General features: G+C 48.6%; 1 protein-coding gene across 1 annotated transcript in view; it reads left to right on the top strand.

The window, feature by feature from the left end:
- Positions 1-3,676: 3,676 nt before the first annotated feature.
- The window catches only part of CHRDL2 (chordin like 2), a 33,450-nt gene continuing 16,932 nt past the window's right edge, over positions 3,677-20,194 (top strand). Inside the window, 3 exon segments of the mRNA XM_079104456.1 lie at positions 3,677-4,203; positions 15,634-15,746; positions 19,909-20,002. Of these exon segments, the coding sequence (XP_078960582.1) occupies positions 4,122-4,203; positions 15,634-15,746; positions 19,909-20,002 (289 nt within the window). The 5' untranslated portion in view covers positions 3,677-4,121.

Here is a 20,194-nt window from a genome sequence, read left to right as displayed (position 1 = left end):
GCAAGTAGATGCTGAATAAATTCTTGGTGCAACAAATTGCTGTGGGTAGGTGCATTTTCCCCCTAAGTAGATTTCAGAAGAATTTATCAAATCTCCTTTTCTAAGGGATATCAGATAATAGATGGATAACCATCTTCAATAGTATTACTGCAGAAGACCCAGAAACTTTTCTCAAGTGCTTGTTTTTGTTCATTTTGTTTTTGCAATGCTGGGGATCAGCCAGGGCCTCTCACACCCTAGATAAGCACTCAACCACCCAGGGAAGTCTCCAACCATGTGCTTGTTTCTCATGCTTCTTATTGATGAACACTGAGGTCAACAGGGGTGCTAAAGGCACTCACATGAAAGAATAATGTCTTTTCAAATCACTGAAGTCCTCAGTCATTCATGCGCTAATTATTTATTTAGCATCTTTGTGTGTAAGAGACTTTGCTAAGTGCTGGAAACAGAGATATAAATGAAAAAAAGTCATCTGCTACCACAGTGCAGGGTAGAAATTTAAATAAATATTTAGACTCCAGTAGCTACAATACAGTGTTGTGGGAAACACAAAGATTAAAAAATATTCTTTGGGCCTGGCACAATGGCGCATGCCTATAATCCCAGTAGCTCAGGAGGCAGAAGGATCAGGAGTTCAAAGCCAGCCTCAGCAAAAAATGCAAGACACTAAGAGACTCAGTGAGACCCTGTCTCTAAATAAAATACAAAAATGGGCTTGGGGTGCAGCTCAGTGGTCGAGTTGCCCTGAGTTCAATCCCCAGTACCCCCAGCCCCCAAAAAATATTCGTTGGAAGAATCAGGAATGGCCTCAGAGGGGAAGTGATTCAGCTGACTTTTTTTGTTGTTGCCAGGGATTGAACCCAGGAGCACTCGACCACTGAGTCACATCCCCAGTACATTTTTATATTTTATTTAGAGACAGGGTCTCACTGAGTTGCTTAGGGCCTTGCTAAATTTCTGAGGTTGGCTTTGAACTCGAGATCCTCCTGCTTCAGCCTCCCGAGTTACTGGGATTACAGGCGTGCACCACTGTGCCCAGCTCAACTGACTTTTGATAAGAGAGATTCACTAGAAAGAGGAAGAGAAAGATTGCCTAGGCAGAAGGAGAATATCTGCAAAGATATGGAGGCATGAAAATGCATGGCCAATTTGGAAGGTGAGTGATAAGTGAAAGTGTAAAGTAGTTGGCAATGTCAGGAGCTAAAATGTGCATGGTCTTGAATCCAATGCTGAAATTGTTGAATTTTAATCTGTAAATGATAGGAAAATCATAATGGAAAAGTAACGTGCTCAGATTTGTAGTAGAAATGATCGGCATACCTCTCCATGGCAGATATGAGAAAAATATACTGGAGGGGCACACACGAGGGGCAGAAGACCTGTCAAGAGGCTGGTTGGAAAAGTTCAAGTAAGAAATGATGATGACCTGAATTCTGGGGGTAATGAGGATGGAGAGGAGAGTTGAGATGATAGAGACCCTTTGTGACATGAAATGAGAAGGATGTAAGGGAAATCAATCTTAATCCACCTCTTAATACCTCAGACAGGAATATATATGCATAGCATATTTTAAACAAAGATAAAGGAAGATCTGTTTCAGATGCTGGTATGAAATTGTTTAGCAACTAAGCACTAAATTTAACTCAGAGCTCCCTGAAAGCCAAGGCAAGAAGGGAAAAATGATGACACACATAGCTCTCACTATTAAAAGAAAGTGCTGTACCTTTCTTTACGGGAGAGTGTGATTGACCAGATTCCAGCAGGGAGAAGGCAAGGCTGAAGGGCACCAGGTACTCTCATGTTTGCCCCTGATTCTAAGAGTCCTGGGAAAGGCTATTTCTGGGATCACTGGTTCCCCCTACTGCTCACTATTGGGAGCAGTGAGTGGCCAGCAGCACAGTGGAATGGGCAGCCCAACCTTGGCCCAGGATGGTATCTTTACACACAGGCAGTCAGAAGGTTTGAACCTGGAAATCTGACTTCCTACCAGAGCAGGATGGTAGAACATCCATTCTCACTGCTTTCTCCTCCCAGAGTTCTCCCTCCGACACTCACCGCAGCCTCCAGTAGCTCTGCAAGAGAAGATGGGGAAGAATTGACTGTCAAAAGCAGGTGTGGATGTATTTACCTAAAGCGGCCCAGCATGTTAGGGACAGAGCCAGGACAATGACTTTGCCTTTTTGATTTCAGAGTGTTAGTTAGCTTTTTGCTGCTGTGACCAAAATACCTGACAAGAACAACTTAAAGGAGAAAATTTTTATTTTTGGCTCATGATTTCAAAGGTTCAGTCCATGTTTGGCCCACTCCATTGCTCTGGGCCTGAGATAAGGCAGAACATCATGGTCCATTGTTACAGCAAATGAAAGCTGCCCAGTTCTAGCAGCCAGGAAGCAAAGGGAGAAGAAAGGGGAGCCAGGGATAAAATATTGTCCCAAAAGGCATGCCCCCAGTAACCTACTTCCTCCAGCCATGCCCACCTGCCCACAGGTACCACCCAGTAATCCATTTAAATTACTAATCCATCAAATGGATTAATCCATTGATGGGGCTACAGTTTTTTATAATCTGATCATTTCACCTCTGAACATTCCAGAATTACCACAAGAGCTTTTCCAGAGCTATCTCCTATTCAAATCATAACACAGAGTTTGGGTGTTTCATTAGTTTATAGGCTTATTTCACACAAAGCATGGAACATAAACCTGGACTGGTGTAGAGCCCTGCTCTCAGGGAGCTCACCTTCTGGTGGGAATGACAACACTTTTGACAACCGGTTCTCACTGAGGATGCCTGAACAGGCCCTCTCTCCAAGGGAGGTGTGGGCCTCAACTGCTCAGGCAAAGGAGAGATCAAGTTGTTTTAGGAGTAGGAGGTAAAGACCCAGGAGAAAGTCAAAGGATCCCGCTGGGCTCGCTTTCAATCAAGTCATGGCAAAGGGAGATGAAAGCAGGGACGAAGGGCAACTGGCATCCTAAGCACCTGCAATTATGACAGCTACTCTATGAGGTTTGAGTGCTTCGACGTTCATTATCTCATGTGATTTTTTGCAACAATTGTGGGAAGATATTAAATATATTTAAATTTAAAATTCTCACTTTAGAGCTGGAGGAATGGCTCAGGTGGCATGCAACTCAAATAAGAATGGCAAGTGTCCTGCCCATCTGTATGCTGAGTTCCGTGCGCCCACAACCAAGCGCCCTGCCCTGAGCTTTCCCGGTTCCCGCCAGTCCACTTCCCCACCCCCACCCGACATCTCACCCTTCTCCACCTTAAAGTTCCACCTGAAGTCTAAATGGGCTCCGCCCTCCTGCACTCTGGGCCTCGCGGGGAGTCAGGGGTTAAAACCCGTGGTCCCGGTGGCCCCCTTCCCCCTCCCCAGCCCCCTTGCTCACTCGGCGCCGCTCCTGGAGCGGCAGTCCCGGAGACCCGCACGAGAAGGGAGGGGGGAAAGTGGGCCTGTTTCTCGAGTGGCCAATCCACGAGCCCGCGGTGCCCCAGAGGAGGCGCCAGCGCTAGGCCAGGGCCAGGCCAGGGCAGCCTGCTTCCCGCGGCAAAGTACAAATGCGCCCGAGCACGGCGCCTGGCGCCCTTGGCGTGCACAGCCCGCCCGCGCTCAGCTTCCCCCACGGCCGCAGCGCCGCCGCCACCGCCGCCGGGACCGCCGCCCCGCCGGGCCCCAGGCCCCCGAGGCCCGACCCCCAGCCCACCGAACAGGGGGCGCCGGCCGCCTCCAGCCCGCGTGCCCCGAACACCGCTGGTCCCGGGCGCTTCGCCCAGCACCGCGCTCCCGGCCGACCCCTGTCCTCGCCCCTCTTTCTTCTCTCGCTCTCACCTTCTCCCGATCTTTGATTGCTTTTCCCTCCTTCTGGATCTTCCTTCATCTCTCCATCTCTCTCCCTCCTTTCCCCTTGTCCTCTGTCCACCTTTCTCTTATTTACGCCTTAGACCTTCCTTTCTGTCCTTTTCTCCTCTAGACCCTTCTCTGACTCTCCTCCAGCAGCAGCACCCCCTGGGTCTGTGGAGTGATTCGTGCCCCTGTGCCTCAGTTTCCCTCCCATCTCACTTACTCCCGGCTCCCCTTCCTGCTCGTGCCGGGTGGTCGGACCCTGGGGGAAAGAAGGATGGTTCCCGAGGTGAGGGTCCTCTCCTCCTTGCTAGGACTCGCGCTGCTCTGGTTCCCCTTGGACTCCCACGCTCGAGCGCGTAAGTAGAAGCGGGACGCAGGGCGTGTAGAAGAGGGTCCCAGGGATGTGTTGGAAAATACCCAAATCTGGGACTCTTAACTGTGTGACAGCTATCCAGGTAGCACCTGTGCCGGAGGGGTGGAGACTCCTCTGCGGACTATATGGGCTGGTGAGTCTGGGGGAAAGGGAGTGTTGACAAGACTCGGAGCTGAGGGAGCTGCTGCCATGGACCTGACTGAGGATGGGAGGACTGATGGCAGCGGCCAGACGGCAAGAGGTAGTGCTTAAGGGACTTAGTAGAGTGGGGATATGTTTGACTGCAAAAGCGGGTGTGCTGGAGATGCAAAGGCTACTGCCTTTGGGAAAAAAAGAGCTAAGTAGGATAACCTTTCCAGTCTCTTTTCTCTTTTGACCTTCCCAACACTCCTCTGCCCTGGGTATTGTCATTTATATTTTACAGATGAGCAAACACGTTGAGCAAAAAGAAGGAACTTGCTGGAATTTACAGAGTTAATAAACCATCCAAAGACAGAACTCTCTAATTCCAAATCCTGCCCCACAGAGTCTGGAAGGGACCCTGTGAGACAGGGAAGCAGCAGGGCATAGTGAAATAGACCAGGGTCTTCATTAGCTCAGCCCCCCTGAATGCCAGTGGGTGGGAGGTAGGTAGGGAGGGCATCTCTCTGAGCTCAGTTTTCAAATCTATAAAATGGGAGTAAAAACATCCCAGGACTGTTATGAGGATTAAATTATAGGAAATAGTAAAAGAGCTAGCACAAGGATAGTACATGGTATCGCCTTGAAAAAAATTCAGTTGCCTAATTCACACTTTTCTACTTATGGAACAGTGGAACTTCAAACAGGTTATATAATCTCGCTGAACTCAGTAACCTCACTGTCCCAACAGGCTGGTAGACCCCCTCTGCATCCCCTGCCAATCTCTTAGAATGCTCTGAGAATGCAAAGCCAAAGCAAAGATTTGCTTAATGAGGAGGAAGGAGTTCTGTTCAGACCCTGAAATACTTGATAATGAAATCAAGGCCAAGGAGGGGTAGTGGCTTGCTTCAGGTCCCACAGAACAGAGCCTAGGATTAAAAGCCCAGTTGCCCAATGCCCAGCCTGGAACTCTTTCGTCTCCACCTCTCAGCTCTCCTTTCCATCCCTTTCTTTTGCACGTGACTTTCTGGCACTGGCGTTGCTGGATTTTGTTTCAGTCTTGTCTCTGTTTCTGAAGTAAAGCCTGCATGTCTGTCTGATGTCCCTAGCCTGCAAGCAGCATGAGACTCATAGAAGTCCTTGGAAACAACTAATGAAGAGAGTTCAGTGTTGGTTTCAAGTGTTGGCTCTTCCTCTTAGAGTTGTATGACTTTTCCTAAGTCACAGTTTCTCTAAGCCCCAATTTCCTCATCTGCTTAAGAGAGATACGATCCTGGAACCTGAGGGTTCTGGTGAGGATTAAAGGAGGTAATGTGTCAACATAGTCCTCTGCAAATGTCTCCTTCCCCTCCTTGAACCCTGAAGGTTTCCTCCTAACACCTGCCTGTCCCTGCCTATTGTTCCTTGAAAGAAATTTAGCCCAGGAGGCCCTCCCTCCCTGACTGCCTTCCACTTGGCCCCTCATTCTTAGCCCCCATGGTTGTACTCCAGATGCCATTGCCCGTGGCCCGCACTGGAAAGATGTCCTAGAATCAGATCACTGCAGGATTGCTCATGTCCTACTCCTTTTGTTCTGTGTCTTGTCAGCCTTTCACTTGTGTCACCTCTTCCAGCAAACTCCCTGGTGATCTGATCCACTCTTCTTTCCCCTCCTTTGTGCCTCCATCGGCCTTCAAGTCCATACCTCTCACAGGTCCTGCCAGAATTCCATCTCTCTACAGCCTCGTAAATCCAGGGCTCCAGACATGAGAGAGAAAGACTTGGAGCCAACCCAGGGGTTTAAGGTGAGGTGGACTGGCATTCAGGGAGGAGTATTAAGATTCTAGGATGTCAGAGCTGGAAGAGCCTTCTCATCTGCTTCTGTTCATCAAATGACCAATCCTTAAAGTTAAACTGAAGCCCAGAAAGGGGGAATGATTTGTCACAACGTAGTATGGTGAATTTATCAAAGAAAAAAGACCAGAGGACTGATTTGTCACTTACTGACTTGTGAATTGGGACAAATCATTTCCCTTCTCTGAGCCTCATGTTATCTAGTGTTCACTGTCTATGAAGCCATCCTATAATAATTTCCCAGGATGTGATTTGAAGGTCTCTTCTGAAGGGCCTCATCTTAGTCTAAGTGAGATCTCAAGCCTGCTGTGGGTAAGAAATCTCCTACTGACATTCTGGATGTTTTAAGAAGTAGTGCCAACAAATGGGACTTCTGAGGTCTGGGTGGTGTCAGACTTCTGAGGTGGTCACACCCTGCAGAATGCTGAGGACCTGTGAGAAGGACTTCTGGCATGTTCCCCAGTTAAAGTCCAGGGCTGTTCAGGAAAGGTTATTTTCTCTCTAGTTTCATTTCCAGCCATGGATTGAACCCTGAAGCCAATTCAGACTGAGTTTCAACTCCAGCTACAGGTTGAGCATTGACCCTCCAGCCCTGCTCACTGACTGAACCCCAATTCTATTCCAGGCTGGAACCCTAACACAACTGGGTCCCTTACCTGGTCACTGACTGGTACTGACCCCAGGCTGAGCTACATCAATGTGCAATATTGGTCACTCTACTCTGGTCACTCATGCCCTCTAGAACCCAGAAGTAGTCTATTTTCTTCACTCCTTTTCCAGTATTCTTTCCCCTACATTGGCTCCCCTTCTTTGTGCTTGTGCCTTGGTAAGTGTTCCTTTTAGACCTGCTTCTGCTTTATCTTCCCTCCCCTCCACCTAGTGCTGCTCAGGAGAGTCAGTTACCATATGACAATATTGAACTTTCTATTCTTTCTTCAAGGGCTTGTGCATGATGGGAATTGAAGCTTTGGTTTGGAATCCCAGACCCTAGAAGCAGGCAGGGGCAGGAAGGGAGCTCTCCACGGTATGATGTGGTACTGAGGGAAAATTTGGAATCAGGTCAGGGCTTCAGTCCTGGCTTTTCCACTGACTCCCACAGAGGTCTTTTTCTGCCTCTCAGTTTTCCCACCTGTAAAGTGAGGCGATTGGACCAAAGTGGCTGATCACTGAGGACCATTCTGGCCTTAACAGCCCATCATTCTAAGTCTCTAAGATCCAAAGATTGCCTTGATTCTGAGTCCTCTCTGACCTTTGGAAAGAAAAGGGAGCTGGGACAGTGTAGGTACAGGGAGGAGTGGACACACAGATCCTTAGATGCCAAGCAACAGTGCCCAGAGGGCTTGGGACACTGGGAGCAGTGCACACCCACCAGTGGAGATCCCGCCCTGTTGTTCAGCTTCCTGGTATCCCCAGCCTCCTGTCTAAATGGGCATGAGGCGGAGGGGCACTGAGTGAAGGTCTGAAGTCCAGCTCTATCTAGGCAGACCCTGTCTGGGTCTCTTGCTCAGAGGTTCTGCACCTCCCCTCTTCCACCAGTAGAGGTCTCTGCCTCACTCCCTGGCTCCCAGGCTCTGAGCCCAACAGGAGACAGCTGCTCAGTTGCTCCAGCTGTTGCACCTGTTTCAGGACTGGCCTCTCAAGTTCCCTGGCCGCTGAGAGAGAGCCTTGGAATCCCTCAGACTCCCGAAAGAACTGGCTGAGGGGAGTGTCCCTGGGAAGTGCGTCTCAGAGATCATTCAGGCATCCCCCTGCCTTTGGGCAGGACCCCATCCCAACTTCTGGCAAGATGACCAACTAGAGTTACTGTACCTCAGCTTCTGTTGTCCATTCTTATATAACCTTTATTATGTCTCACCTGAGTCCTTTTGTTTGCAAGTTAAAGCCATGTCTCACCTGTCCCTTAGGGGATGGGTATTCCTATGAACATCTCCTGATCTTCCGACTGGCTTTGGAATTAGTGCTGGCACAGATCAGTTATCTCAGACAAGTCCCTTGCAGGGGCTTAGTTTCCAGGTACATAGAATGAGGGATTGAATGTCAGCCAAGTCCCTCACTTTCTAGAATTCTAGGCATTACAGAAGGCAAACAGTAATACCCCTGCCCCGCCCAGGACGAGTAACAGAGATGCCTTTCCTGGCTTGACCACTCTCTTCCCTGAGGCCCTCCTGTGCTGGTGTGCATCCACTGTGTGCCAGGTGAAAGGTGTCGGTTGTAGAAAAGTGGGTCCCTTTCCCTGGGTTTCACAACTCAGACACTGAGGCACGCAGGTTTTTCCTCTGATTCCTTTAAGAGGCCTCCCCCATTGGGTGCCAGAGCCCAGAGTGGAGCCGATGTCTCAGAGGGGAGCAAGTTTGTTTGTGTGAAGAGGGGACTATAAATAAATAAAGTATGGCTGTGTAGGCGTCAGGCAAGAGATGTAAACCTTCTCGCATTCCTGAGCAGCCTGGCTCACTCAGGCTTCCTGAGTTCTTGCAGGCTAGGGACAAGCCAGCCACAATTCCAGACCTCTTCTCCCACCCCAGGCCCTCCTGCCGCATTTTCATGACCTTATCCAGCCTCACCTCCAGTCCAGCCTCTTTCTGGTTGTCTTTTCTGCTTCCTAGTGGAAGAATTTCCAACCACACTACCCACTCCTAAGTGACACCCTGTGAGACCTTTTATTATAGCATGAGAGCTTCAAGCTGAACTGCAGGACGCACTTGGATGGGGACAGTTTGGATTACACATGGAGATCATGGAATCACTAGCCCCTTTATCTGCCCCCAGCTCCTGACCTTTTTGTACAGGGTGTTCTTTGGTTTGGCAGGTGATTTGGGAGTCAGATGGCAGGGAGCCCAAAGGGAAGGTCAAAGGCTCATTCCTATTAGGTGGCGAGGTAAATGTGCTGAGAGGGACTTGGCGGTCCTTCCATGTAATGCAGTTCTTATTTAAAAAAAAAAAAAAAAAAAAAAAGAGGTTTCCAGTATTAAGGACTGTCGGTTGACTCCTCTTCCAGAATTGCTCCTTCTCTTTTAACTCCATTCTTTCTTCATTCATTCATTTATTGAGCACAGGGCATAAAATGAGATCTGGTCCTTCCTTTCAAAAAGTTCACAGTGTAGTAAGGAAGACAAACCCACTTAACAAGTACCTTTGATCCATGACGTTGAGAATTTTAACAGAGGACTAAATTCAGTCTCAAAGGAGAGGCCAGGGCCTGGCGAGGTTGGGGCAGCTTCACAGAGACAGGGGTATCTAAGCTGGCTTTTGAGGGATGAGGAGGAGCTGATGAAATTGGAGATGGGGAATCACATTCCAGGTAGAGGAAACAGCACGTGTGCAGGCACAGACATGTGAAGGAGCCGGGTGGGGTGGTGGAAGAAACTCAGCAAGAAGAGGTGAAGCTGAAAACAGGGCCACCACAGAAAAAGTTGGGCTACAAAGGCAGGTGGAAGCCAGCCATGAGAGGCTGGGGGTGACATGATAACCCTGGAGTCTGTCTGGTAAATATTGCTGCCCTGAATTCAGATTAGATCAACTGAGACCAGTTACTTTAAATCTATCAAGACAGGTAAGGAATTTGGCCCAAGGAAGTGGATGTTTCCTGGGGAAGTGGTGGGTAGCGTGCATTGGACCCCAGCATGAACCATGTTCGCAGCCACCTCTGGACTTTGCAGGGCTCCCACTACCTGGGAAGCCCTTCCCCTCCTGCACTGTGTTAACTCCTCCAAGATCCAGCCCCAAAGACCTGCTCACACTCTGATAGCATTTATCGAATTGTATGTATTCCATCTGTCTGTCTTCTTTAGGCTGTGAGCTCCCAAGGGCAGAGACTGTATCATATTGAAGTCATGCAGCAGGCCCTTGGATGTGTGTAAAACAAAAAGCTCAATAAATAAATGAATGACAGGAGTGATACTATTACTCCTGTGTTTTGCCTCTTGCATCAAGTGCCCCACATGCACTGTTTTATTTTCTGGTCCCTGCCCAGGAATTGCCACCACTGTGGTCACCTTGTGCCACCCTTATCTCTACTGTCAGCTGCCGGAATATTGTATTGGCTTGCAGTTCTCCACAAAGGAGATGCTTTGGGCTGTCCCTGACATCAGATTCACCTATTTTTCAGGCCCCAAACCTCCATCTCATTCCTTTTTTTTTTTTTTTTTTTAGTTGTAGATGGACACCATACCTTTATTTATTTATTTATTTATTTATTTATTTTTATTTATTTATTTTTATGTGGTACGGAGATCAAACCGCAGTGCCTCACATGCGCTGGGTAAGCGCTCTACCACTGAGCCACAACCCTAGCCCCATCTCATTCTTGACTTGCTCCTTCGCCCTTTCTACTCTACTTATATCCTCTCCATCTTCCTTGTACCTATGAAGTGGTCCTCAAATCTGTATTTGTGCCCATTAGTACTGCTTCCATTTTGGCCCAGGCCCTAGGTCCAGGCGCAACATTAGCCCCAACAGGGTACTGCAGCAGCCTTCCCTGGCCTCTGCCTGCAGTCTTGCCTCCACAGCCATGATTCTAAAATGCAAACCCGATCACATGCCTCCCCAGGGTAAGGCTTTTCCATGTCTTTCCTTTCTCTTCCATGTTCTCAAGGTCCTTTGTGAGCCTCTCCCTCTATCTCCTGCCTCCTCATTCTCTGCACCAACCTTCGAAGCCACTTGATCTCAGCATCCCAGCCCGAGGTCTGTGTGAGCATGGGGTGTTATTGAGGAAAATGAGGCTAGAAGAGTGCAGAGAGTCACAGGAAAGAGGGTGGGTGTGGCTGTGGGACCTGGGAGATTGGACCTCAGTGGGTATTATGGTGTTCATGCCCTAATGATGCCTGGGGGCTGTTGCATAGAATTCTGGGAGTAAAAGAAATACCATGAGAAACACAATGAAGGAAATTTGGGGCAGCACCCAGATCTGGTTTTTGTCTTCCTTCCTTCCTATTTAAATGATTATCTAATATACATCAGACACTAGGCATATTACATATATTATCTAGTTTAATTATATAATAACCACAAGAGGTAGAGATTATTACTAGTCCCTTTTAACAGCTGTGGAAACCGTCCTGGAATGGTTAGTTTATCTTAACTCAGGCTGCAGATAAAAGCTAGAGCCATCATTTGAACCTTGCTCTATCTGACTCCAGAAGATCCTTGAGAGAAGACACGCTTGACCTGAGTGAAGGTGGGTGGAATGAGAAATGGTGGTGGATAAGAGGAAGTAGGGAGGTCCAGAGCCCGGATAGCAGTGAGAAGGCCACAGTGTAAACGAAGTAGATGGGAAGGGATGGGGAGGGGAGAGACAAACTGCCTCCTTCACAGTGTCACTCAGGATTGGCTCTAGTGGCTCCTGGAACTTCACCCTAATCCACCTTGGAGGCCCTGAGAGTCAGGTTAGGTGGGAACACGTCCAAGAACCATGGAATCTTGGAATGATCAAATCTTAGAACCATAACATCATACAATTCTAGAAACTTTGTGTTCTAATGAATAGGCTCTTAGAAACATGGCATTCCCAAATCTCGAATCCTAGGAACCTAGAATTTTGGAGTCTTTGAATCTGAAATCATAGATTTGTAGCTATGTAAAAAGCCCCTTTTTTGTTGTTGTATATGGACATAATACCTTCATATTATTTATTAATATTTTTATGTGTTGCTGAGGATGGAACCCCAGGGCCTTGCACGTGCTAGGAAAGCACTCTGCCACTGAGCCCCAGCCCCAGCCCTTTAAAAACCCTTTGAAGATCATGATCTACCCCACTGCATGTTTCCTGGTGGGAAGCAGGCTCACAGAGGGAAGAAAGACCCTTCCTGGACATCGCACAGTGCAGGGAGAGCTGCTTCCACCAGCCATGTGCACAGACTGGGGCTGGTGCCAAGGCAGCAGGAATGGAGGGTGCCTGCCCCTGCGGGTCCTCCTCCCCCTGGTGTTGGCATGGCCTTGGGCACTCACCTCCCCAGAGGAAGAGCACTGCAGGCACTGTCACCCCTCCTATGCCTTTCACCTTGGATGGTGTGGTAGGGTTGGGCTGTGGCCACAGGAGGCCTCCTGCCAAGCCCCCCACATTTTCAGTCTGCCAGACCTCTTGGTGGGGGAAGGGGCCTCCTGGCCTGGGCATTGGCTGAGACACTCCCAGTCTTCACAGTCTGAGCAGGCGGGGAGGTGAAGGGGTGCCAACTGGCACAGGGGCCCAGACTGTAGGGCTGCCCCAAGGAAGGTAGGACAGGATTTCTTCAGCAAGGGGCTGAGACCTAAGGTGGCCACGGTGTTGCAATCACCCCTTCCCTCATGCGGGGAGGGGACTGAGGAAGAAAGACATTATTCAGTCCTTGGAGAGTTGGGCTGGCTCTGACCAGTTCCCCAGCTGGGCCTGTGTTCCACCCTCAGACAGTGGAGGCCGAGAGATAAACACAGCTCATTTGATACGGGCCAGCCGGGCCTTACTGGCTCCCTGGGGAAAGGGGTCTGCAAACTGATTACTCCCTCCACTGTGGAGGCCTGGTATGCGGGTACGGAGAGAACTAAGCTGTGTGTTTCTAGGGTCCTTGGGGGTCCACTGAAGCAGACAAAGGCATCTTGACAGTGGCCTCAAATCTTTGTCCTAGGAGGGAGGCCCAAGAGGACCAAGCAGGAGCAGTGTGAGGGACCAGAGAAAGAGAAAGGTCAATATGGGTTTCTTTTTTTTTTTTTTTTTTTTTTTGGTACCAGGATTGAACCCTGGGGCACTTAACCACAGAGCCACATCCCTTCCCTTTTTATATTTTTATTTAGAGACAGGGTCTCACTGAGTTGCTTAGAGCCTGGCTAAGTTGCCAAGGTGATTCTCCTACCTTAGCCTCTCAAGTCATGCGGATTACATGCACCACTGCACCTGGCTTTATGTCGGCTTCTTACAAAGATAACATTCCTAGGTTTAGATGGTCTATGGGTTGCTGTCCCCTGCACTCCAGCCTACCACCAATGCTTGGGGGGATTCCCTGCAACATGTGTGAGCCACACCACACCGGACTAGCTGCCGCCGCCAGTGCTCTGCCATTTCCTAAGCTTGAAAGCCTAAGAAGTGATTCAGAAAGTGTGAGTCCTGACTGGAGTCATGGCTCGGTGGTAGAGCGCTCCCCTGGCATGGGTGAGGCGCTGGGTTCGATTTCCAGCACCACATATGAATAAATAAAATGAAGTCCATTGACAACTAAAAAAAATTTAAAAAGAAAGTGTGAGTCCACATTTCCAACTCTATAAAGCGGGAAGGGAGAGGCATGAAAGGCAACATCTAGATTCTAGACCAGAAGGGATCTAGGAGATAAAAACAGAATGGGGGCTGGTGGCCAGTGGAGCCTTTAGGCCTGGAGGTTGGCTTACAGGCCATAGTGACGGTGAGCTCAGAGGAGCTGCTCTTTGGAGCCTGGAGCCTTGGGTTCAGACCACTAGCTGGAGAGCTTCAGGCAAATCACTTGTCTCTATAAGCCTTTGTTTTCTTATCTAGCCTTCTCATAATTAAGATAACAATCACAAAGCCACAGCAGGATGGATGTTATCATTTTAGTCCAGATTTCCTCCTTCCCAGCATTCAGTCATGTCCACCTGGTAGAGTCTTTGTGATTGACACTATAATCATAACACTCAACCAGGTATCAGGAACTGGGCTCATAAGCACTTCACAAGCATTATCCTATTTAATTCTCAAGACAGAATGTCAAAATCATTAACTTACACAAAAAGGTCAACACAGAGGAGTCAATAAATGTTTTCGTTCTCTATATTTCATTCTCATTGAGTTCAGCAAGCCTTTGCTTGTGTTGGGTAAAGGAGAGTTTTCCCAAAGGAATGAAAGCTTCGCTTTTGGGATGAAACTCATCCATGGAGGATGGCTGGTGGGGACAGGGCAAGAGGCAGCGTGGTGCGGAGGCTGCAGTGTCGGCCAGGGAAGCCTGACCGGGGCTAGGCGGGGAGGGGCAAGAGTGAGGGCAGGGGGGATTGGTTATGAGAGGCGAAAGGGACAACAGAAAAGGAAATCAGTGTGATTATAAGGGCAGAAGCAGCACTGGACTGAGAGTCGGGAGACTTCGGCTCTTCTCGTCCCTGCTTGATGATGCTCTGTTGCTTCAAGTTATAATTTATCCCCTCTGGGCTTCATATTACATGTTACCCATCTAACATTTATACCATTACTTAAATATGTAAAGCTTTTGTGTGTGGGGGTGTGGGGAGTACTGGGGAATGAACCAGGGGCACTTTACCACTGATCCACAGCCCCAGGTCTTTTTTTTTTTATATATAAATTTTTATTTTTATTTTATATAATAAAATTTTTATTTTATTATATAAAATTTTATTTTTATAATTAAATTTTTATTTTAATTCATTGTACACAAATGGGGTACAACTTTTCATTCTAGGGGTTGTACACAATGTAGATTCACACCATTCATGTAATCATACATATACATAGGGTAATACTGTCTGTTTCATTCTACTATCTTTCCTTCCCCCACCCACTCCTGCCCCATTTTCCTCTACACCATCCAAAGTTCCTTCATTCTTCTCTTCTCCCTGTCCCTGCTGCCACCCCCATTGTTATGTATCGTCATGCACTCATCAGAGGAAACATTTGGCCTTTGATTTTTGGGCTTGGCCTATTTCACTTAGCATGATATTCTCCAACTCCATCCATTTATCAGCAAATGCCATAATTTATTCTTCTTTATGGCTGAGTAATATTCCATCGTGTATATATGCCACAGTTTCTTTATCCATTTGTCAATTGAAGGGCATCTCAGTTGGTTCCACAATCTAGCTATTGTGAATTGAGCAGCTATGAACATTGATGTGGCTGTGTCACTGTATTATGCTGATTTTAAGTCCTTTGGGTATAAACCAAGGAGTGGGATAGCTGGGTCAAATGGTGGGTCCATTCCAAGTTTTTTGAGGGATCGCCATACTGCTTTCCAGAGTGGCTGTACCAATTTGCAACTCTACCAGCAATGTACGAGTTTGCCTTTTCCCCTACATCCACGCCAACACTTATTATTTCCCAGCTCTTTTTTATTTATTTTTTTATTTTAATTTTGAGACATAGTCTTGCTAAGTAGCTGAGGCTGGCCTTAAACATACCGTCCTCCAGTCTCAGCCTCCTGAGTGACTGGGATTATAGGCCTACGCCACCACACCTGGCTATAAAGCATTTTTACTGCTTGATACCTTCATTCCCTGTAAGATAACTGTTAAGGCTCAGAGAGGAGCAGTAACATGTCCAATGTCACATAGCAAGTGTGTGGTCAAGATGAGATTCAAACTCAGACATTCTGGCCCCTGACTAGGAGAGCAGGTTCAGTGGATACTCTTGCCTGAAGAGAAGATACCATCTGAAGGAGATCAGATGACATCCTTCCTAGAGTCAGAAAGGAGAAGGGAAGAGGCAGGTCTTGGGGCCGGCACCTCCTGGGACTAACAGCAATTGTTGGTTTGTCAGGCCCAGACATGTTCTGCCTTTTCCACGGGAAGAAGTACTCCCCTGGTGACAGCTGGCACCCCTACTTGGAGCCACAAGGCCTGATGTACTGCCTGCGCTGCACCTGCTCTGAGGTAGGTTCCTCTGGCCACTGACACCTCACTTTCGAGTCCCTGGGTGCCTCCCAGAGCTAAGTCACAGTGGGTCAGCAGTTGGGCTGGGTTGATAACCTGGACCTCTTCCCTCATCTCAGCCTTCTTTCCAGCTAGTGCTGGTGCCATCCCCTGCCTCTCACACAACCTAAGACAGAGCCTTTCTGACCTTCCCTCCCACACCTTACTCCCCTGTATGATTTCCTCCTGCCACCTCTCCTGCCATGCCCCAAGATGCAACCCCCAAACTCTATTGGCCCAAATATTTGTTCTCCTCAAGTCTGCCCAAATGGGCAGATGACCTCTGCCTGAAAGTAGTTTTTTCTCCTGGGGTTCCACATAAGTTTCTTTGTTCCTTTCTTTTGTTTACTGTTCATAGTTTATTTGCATCTGTCAGTTACTGTACCTCCAAATTGAGTCCCCAAGAACAGGTCTTGCTGGACCCTCACATATGCCTGATGTGACGCCCTGCCAAAGGCTAAGCCAACTGGACAGAGAGCACAGATTTGTTTTCACTTGTCTTCTCCCACCCACTCCAACTGTGTTAGTCAGCTTTCTGTCACTATGACAAAATACCTGGAATGATCTGCTTATAAAGAGAAAAGCTTTATTTTGGCCCATGATTTTGGAAGTTCTAGTCTATGATAAATCAACTTCATTGCTTTGAGCCTGTGGCAAGGCAAAACATCATAGTAAAAATGTATGGCAAAGCAAAACCTCTCACCTTGTGGCCAGGAAGCAAAAGGGAGAAAGAAGCCAGAGTCCCATAATTCCCTTCAAGGGCACACTCACAATGATCTAAGGACCTCCACAAGGCCCCACCTCCTAAAGGTCCACAGCACCTCCCAAAAACACCACCCTGAGGACTAATCCTTTAACCCATGGACCTTTAGGTAACATTCAGCATCCAAATAATAACCCCAACCCAGCTCCTCCATTGGGCCTTGTAAAATCAAGTAGGTGGAACAAATGAGACCACAATGCAGTCCAGAGTCTCGGGTGAGGTGTGAGGTTGGAAAGGTAGGAGATGAGGGAGGGGCTTAGGAGGCTTGAAAAAGCCCTGGCTTTGGCTCAGTCCCTGGGTGCCCAGTCAGGATGTCCCAGCTCTCTTTGGGTGCTGGTGCTTGTGGGGAAAGTACAGCTTAGCTCCCTGCTAGACCCAGCCAGTCTGCTCCTTTCTTTCCCTGTATAGACCAAGAGTGGAAAGCAGAGGCTGCCAAGAACCTCCCTAGATAAGACAGGACAGAGAAGAGGTCCCCAGGAGACCCAGGTGGAGGAGCAGGTGGGCCAGCTCTCCGCTGACTCACCCAGGGGCTCATTCCCCCCTGGGGTCTTGATTCTCCTTTGCTTCACTGTTTCTCAGGTAGAATGTTGACACAGACAGGGACACAGCTCCCCCACGACTGCCTCCCTTTGGTTTTCCTAGGCACATCTGAGGCCAGTTAACCTTTTCAAGAAGAATTTTATGAAACATAGCCAGAGAACAGAGAGTAAACCATAACAGAAAATTCCAGACATATCATGTGGTCCAGTTGACAAAGTCCAAGTTCTTTGTGATCCAGTGGAGCAAATTCATTTCTCCATCCCCAGAGTTCACATACACACACACACACACACAAACACACACAGTTTCTTCACCCCAAAAGACCATTACCAAAACAGTCCTTTGGTATCTCCAAAGTGTTCAGAGTCCCTCCACTTCCCTCCACCATCCCTGCCCCCTGACCTAAGCCATCTTCATCTCTTGCTTGGGCTGCTACACCAGCCTCCTAATGGTCTCTCTGATCACCTCCCCAAATCCATCAGCCACACAGCAGCTAGAATGGCCTTTTCTGAACATGAAATTGATCATGTCAGGTTGGGGTTGTGGCTCAGTGGTAGAGTGCTTGCCTAGCATGTGCGAGGTACTGGGTTTGATTCTCAGCACCACATATAAATAAATGAATAAAATAAAGGTCCAGCAACAACTAAAAAAATTTTTTAAAAAAGGAATTGATCACGTCATTCCACTCTTAGAACCCTCCAATAGCTTTTGTTGCACCTACAATAAGATTCCAATTCCCTGCTGGGCGTTCTGTGCGAACCTGCGTCTGTCTCATTCTCCAGCTTCACTTAGGCCTGCTCACTCTGCTGCAGCCACGCTGGCCGGTTCTTGCAATGTGCCCACATATCCCCTCCACCTGGAATGTCCTTCCCCAGATCTCTTGAATGGCTCCTTCTCTCTCTCAGTTCTTAACATGAATGTTACCTCCTCATTAGGCCTTGCCTTCAGCCATTTCTAAAGTAGTCACCCAAACATTACATTGCTTTATCACAGACGCGACTTGAACATCCGGAATTCCCTTGTTCCCACCTGCTTACTTTTTTCTAGTCTAACTCCAACTGCTAGGATGTGAACTTGGTGAGAACACAAAGCATGTCTTCTTACTCTCCTGTGTTCCTCGTGCTCAGAAGAGGGCCTGGCTCCCAGTATGCATGTAGCATGTACTGAGTGAGTGAGTCCAGCCTCGTGGGCAGTGCAGTGTCCCTGGCGATGGTATTTTACCTGCTGTAGGATCTTAGATACTTCACCTCTGGGATACTCTTCTCATTTCAAAAGTGTGAATGGTAGTACTTACCTCTCTGGTCATTGTTCAGAAGAAGTGAGATAATCTACGCATATATAATACAAAGCCCCTGCCTAGTAGCCACTCAATACATGGTGGCTGTGACTTATCCAGGAGGTTCCTTTTAGCCTCAAAGGGCTTTGCCATGTGCCTTGCCCCTGCTTGTTCACCCCCAGCCTGTCTCTACCTGATTTCCTGCTGCATGCTGCTGGTCACCTCTAACCATGGCTCCTCCAAGGCCACAGTCAACTGAAATATTCTAACTCCTTAGGCCACACAGTCCTTCACACTCCACCTAGTTTCTCCTCTGAGAGCATCAGTTTGCCCGCCCGACTGATTAAGCACTCATGTGTGCCAGGCTTCTAAAAGGCCCCTGTTAGAGCTCAGAGTCCCTGTGACTCAGGGATGCTCCTCAGCACAAAGATTAGTCCTTGCAATTAGCTCTGGCCATCTTGAGCAGCAGTGACTCAGAGGGGCTAGGGCCTGTCTACAATCTTCCATGGGGCAAGAGGCTGCCTCCAGGGAAAATGCTGTCAGGGACCTCTCCTGGGAAGATGGCAGTAGGAAGGACTGGGATATGGGACTTGGAAATGAATGAGCAACTTCAAAGTTTTGAACAAAGCCTACATTCATCTAAGAGACCACCTATGCCTCCTCTCCAGTTCACATCCGTCACTCACTCATTTGTTCACTGGGACTTGAGCAGGTACTCAGAGCAAGGCCCTTTGCTGGCAATTCCTTTTGAGTTCATGGTTGAATAGGTGACACAGTTATAAATGGCTTGTCACCATACAGAGAGCCTGTAACGAGGGAAAGAGTGAGATGTGGGAAGGCTAGGGGGTGGCACTGGGAGGCTGCCTGGTGAACTGGAAAAACCTCCAGAGGGGTGGTGGCCTCTCTGGCAGTTTCTGCTCGTCTCTGTCTGCCTGTTGCACTGCCCAATCCCCTCTCACTTCTACACCTGAAAAAGTGAAAGAACTTGGAGCCCCTCCTTCTCTGGTGCCAACTCCGAAAGCTCTGTCCAGGATTTCCTGGACCTCCCGAGATTCAGGCAGTGGCATCACAAAGCCCTGAGAATTCTCCACATCAAGTATTTAATCTTGTCCCCATCCTGGTCACCTGCCCTCAGGTGTTTCATTCCTCCCTTGACAAGAGGCTCAGGCTGGAGTTAACAGAATAAAGCCCTAGAGTTAAGATAGTAGTGTCAAAGCACCAAGATCAATGTCAAAATAACTTGAGGCTATTTCTTGTATTTCTCACACACCATGAAGGGGATTACTACATCTGAGCAAATTCATAAACAGGTTTGCCCTCCTCCAGGGTAGGAGAGGGATACAGACGAGTGGCCACATGAGACCCCCATAGTGGGCAAGGGAGGGGAGGGCCTGGGTCCACTGGAGTTCGTTGGCTTTAATCCCATTGCAGGCTTAAACTCAGGGAGAGTTCCGCAGTTGGGTGGAGTTTTGGGAGAGGACCACCCATGCAGGTGGGAGGCTATGGTTCTTTGGAACCAGCGTTGACCTCTGTGTCCCCTTCAGACTGCCCAGGTGAGTTGTTACCGCCTCCACTGCCCACCCGTCCACTGTCCCCAGCCTGTGACGGAGCCACAGCAGTGCTGTCCCAGGTGTGTGGGTAAGTAGCCTCACTCTTCCCCTTGCACCAGCCTCCTCACTGCTTTCCGCCCTTTACCTCACTCTTGATGCAGTTCCGGGCTGAGCAGAGCCCTTGGAAGGAGAGGGGCAGTCTGCCCACTAAGGCATTGAGAAACAGAGATGCTTAGGGGAGAAAACGTGGACCCCCCCACGCAGGGCTGGAGTAGCAGCA

This window comes from Sciurus vulgaris, assembly GCF_902686455.1.
Source record: "Sciurus vulgaris genome assembly, chromosome: 11".
Taxonomy (NCBI): domain Eukaryota; kingdom Metazoa; phylum Chordata; class Mammalia; order Rodentia; family Sciuridae; genus Sciurus; species Sciurus vulgaris.
Note: the sequence above shows the minus strand (reverse complement) of the source record. Positions and strands in the feature narration are given on the sequence as shown.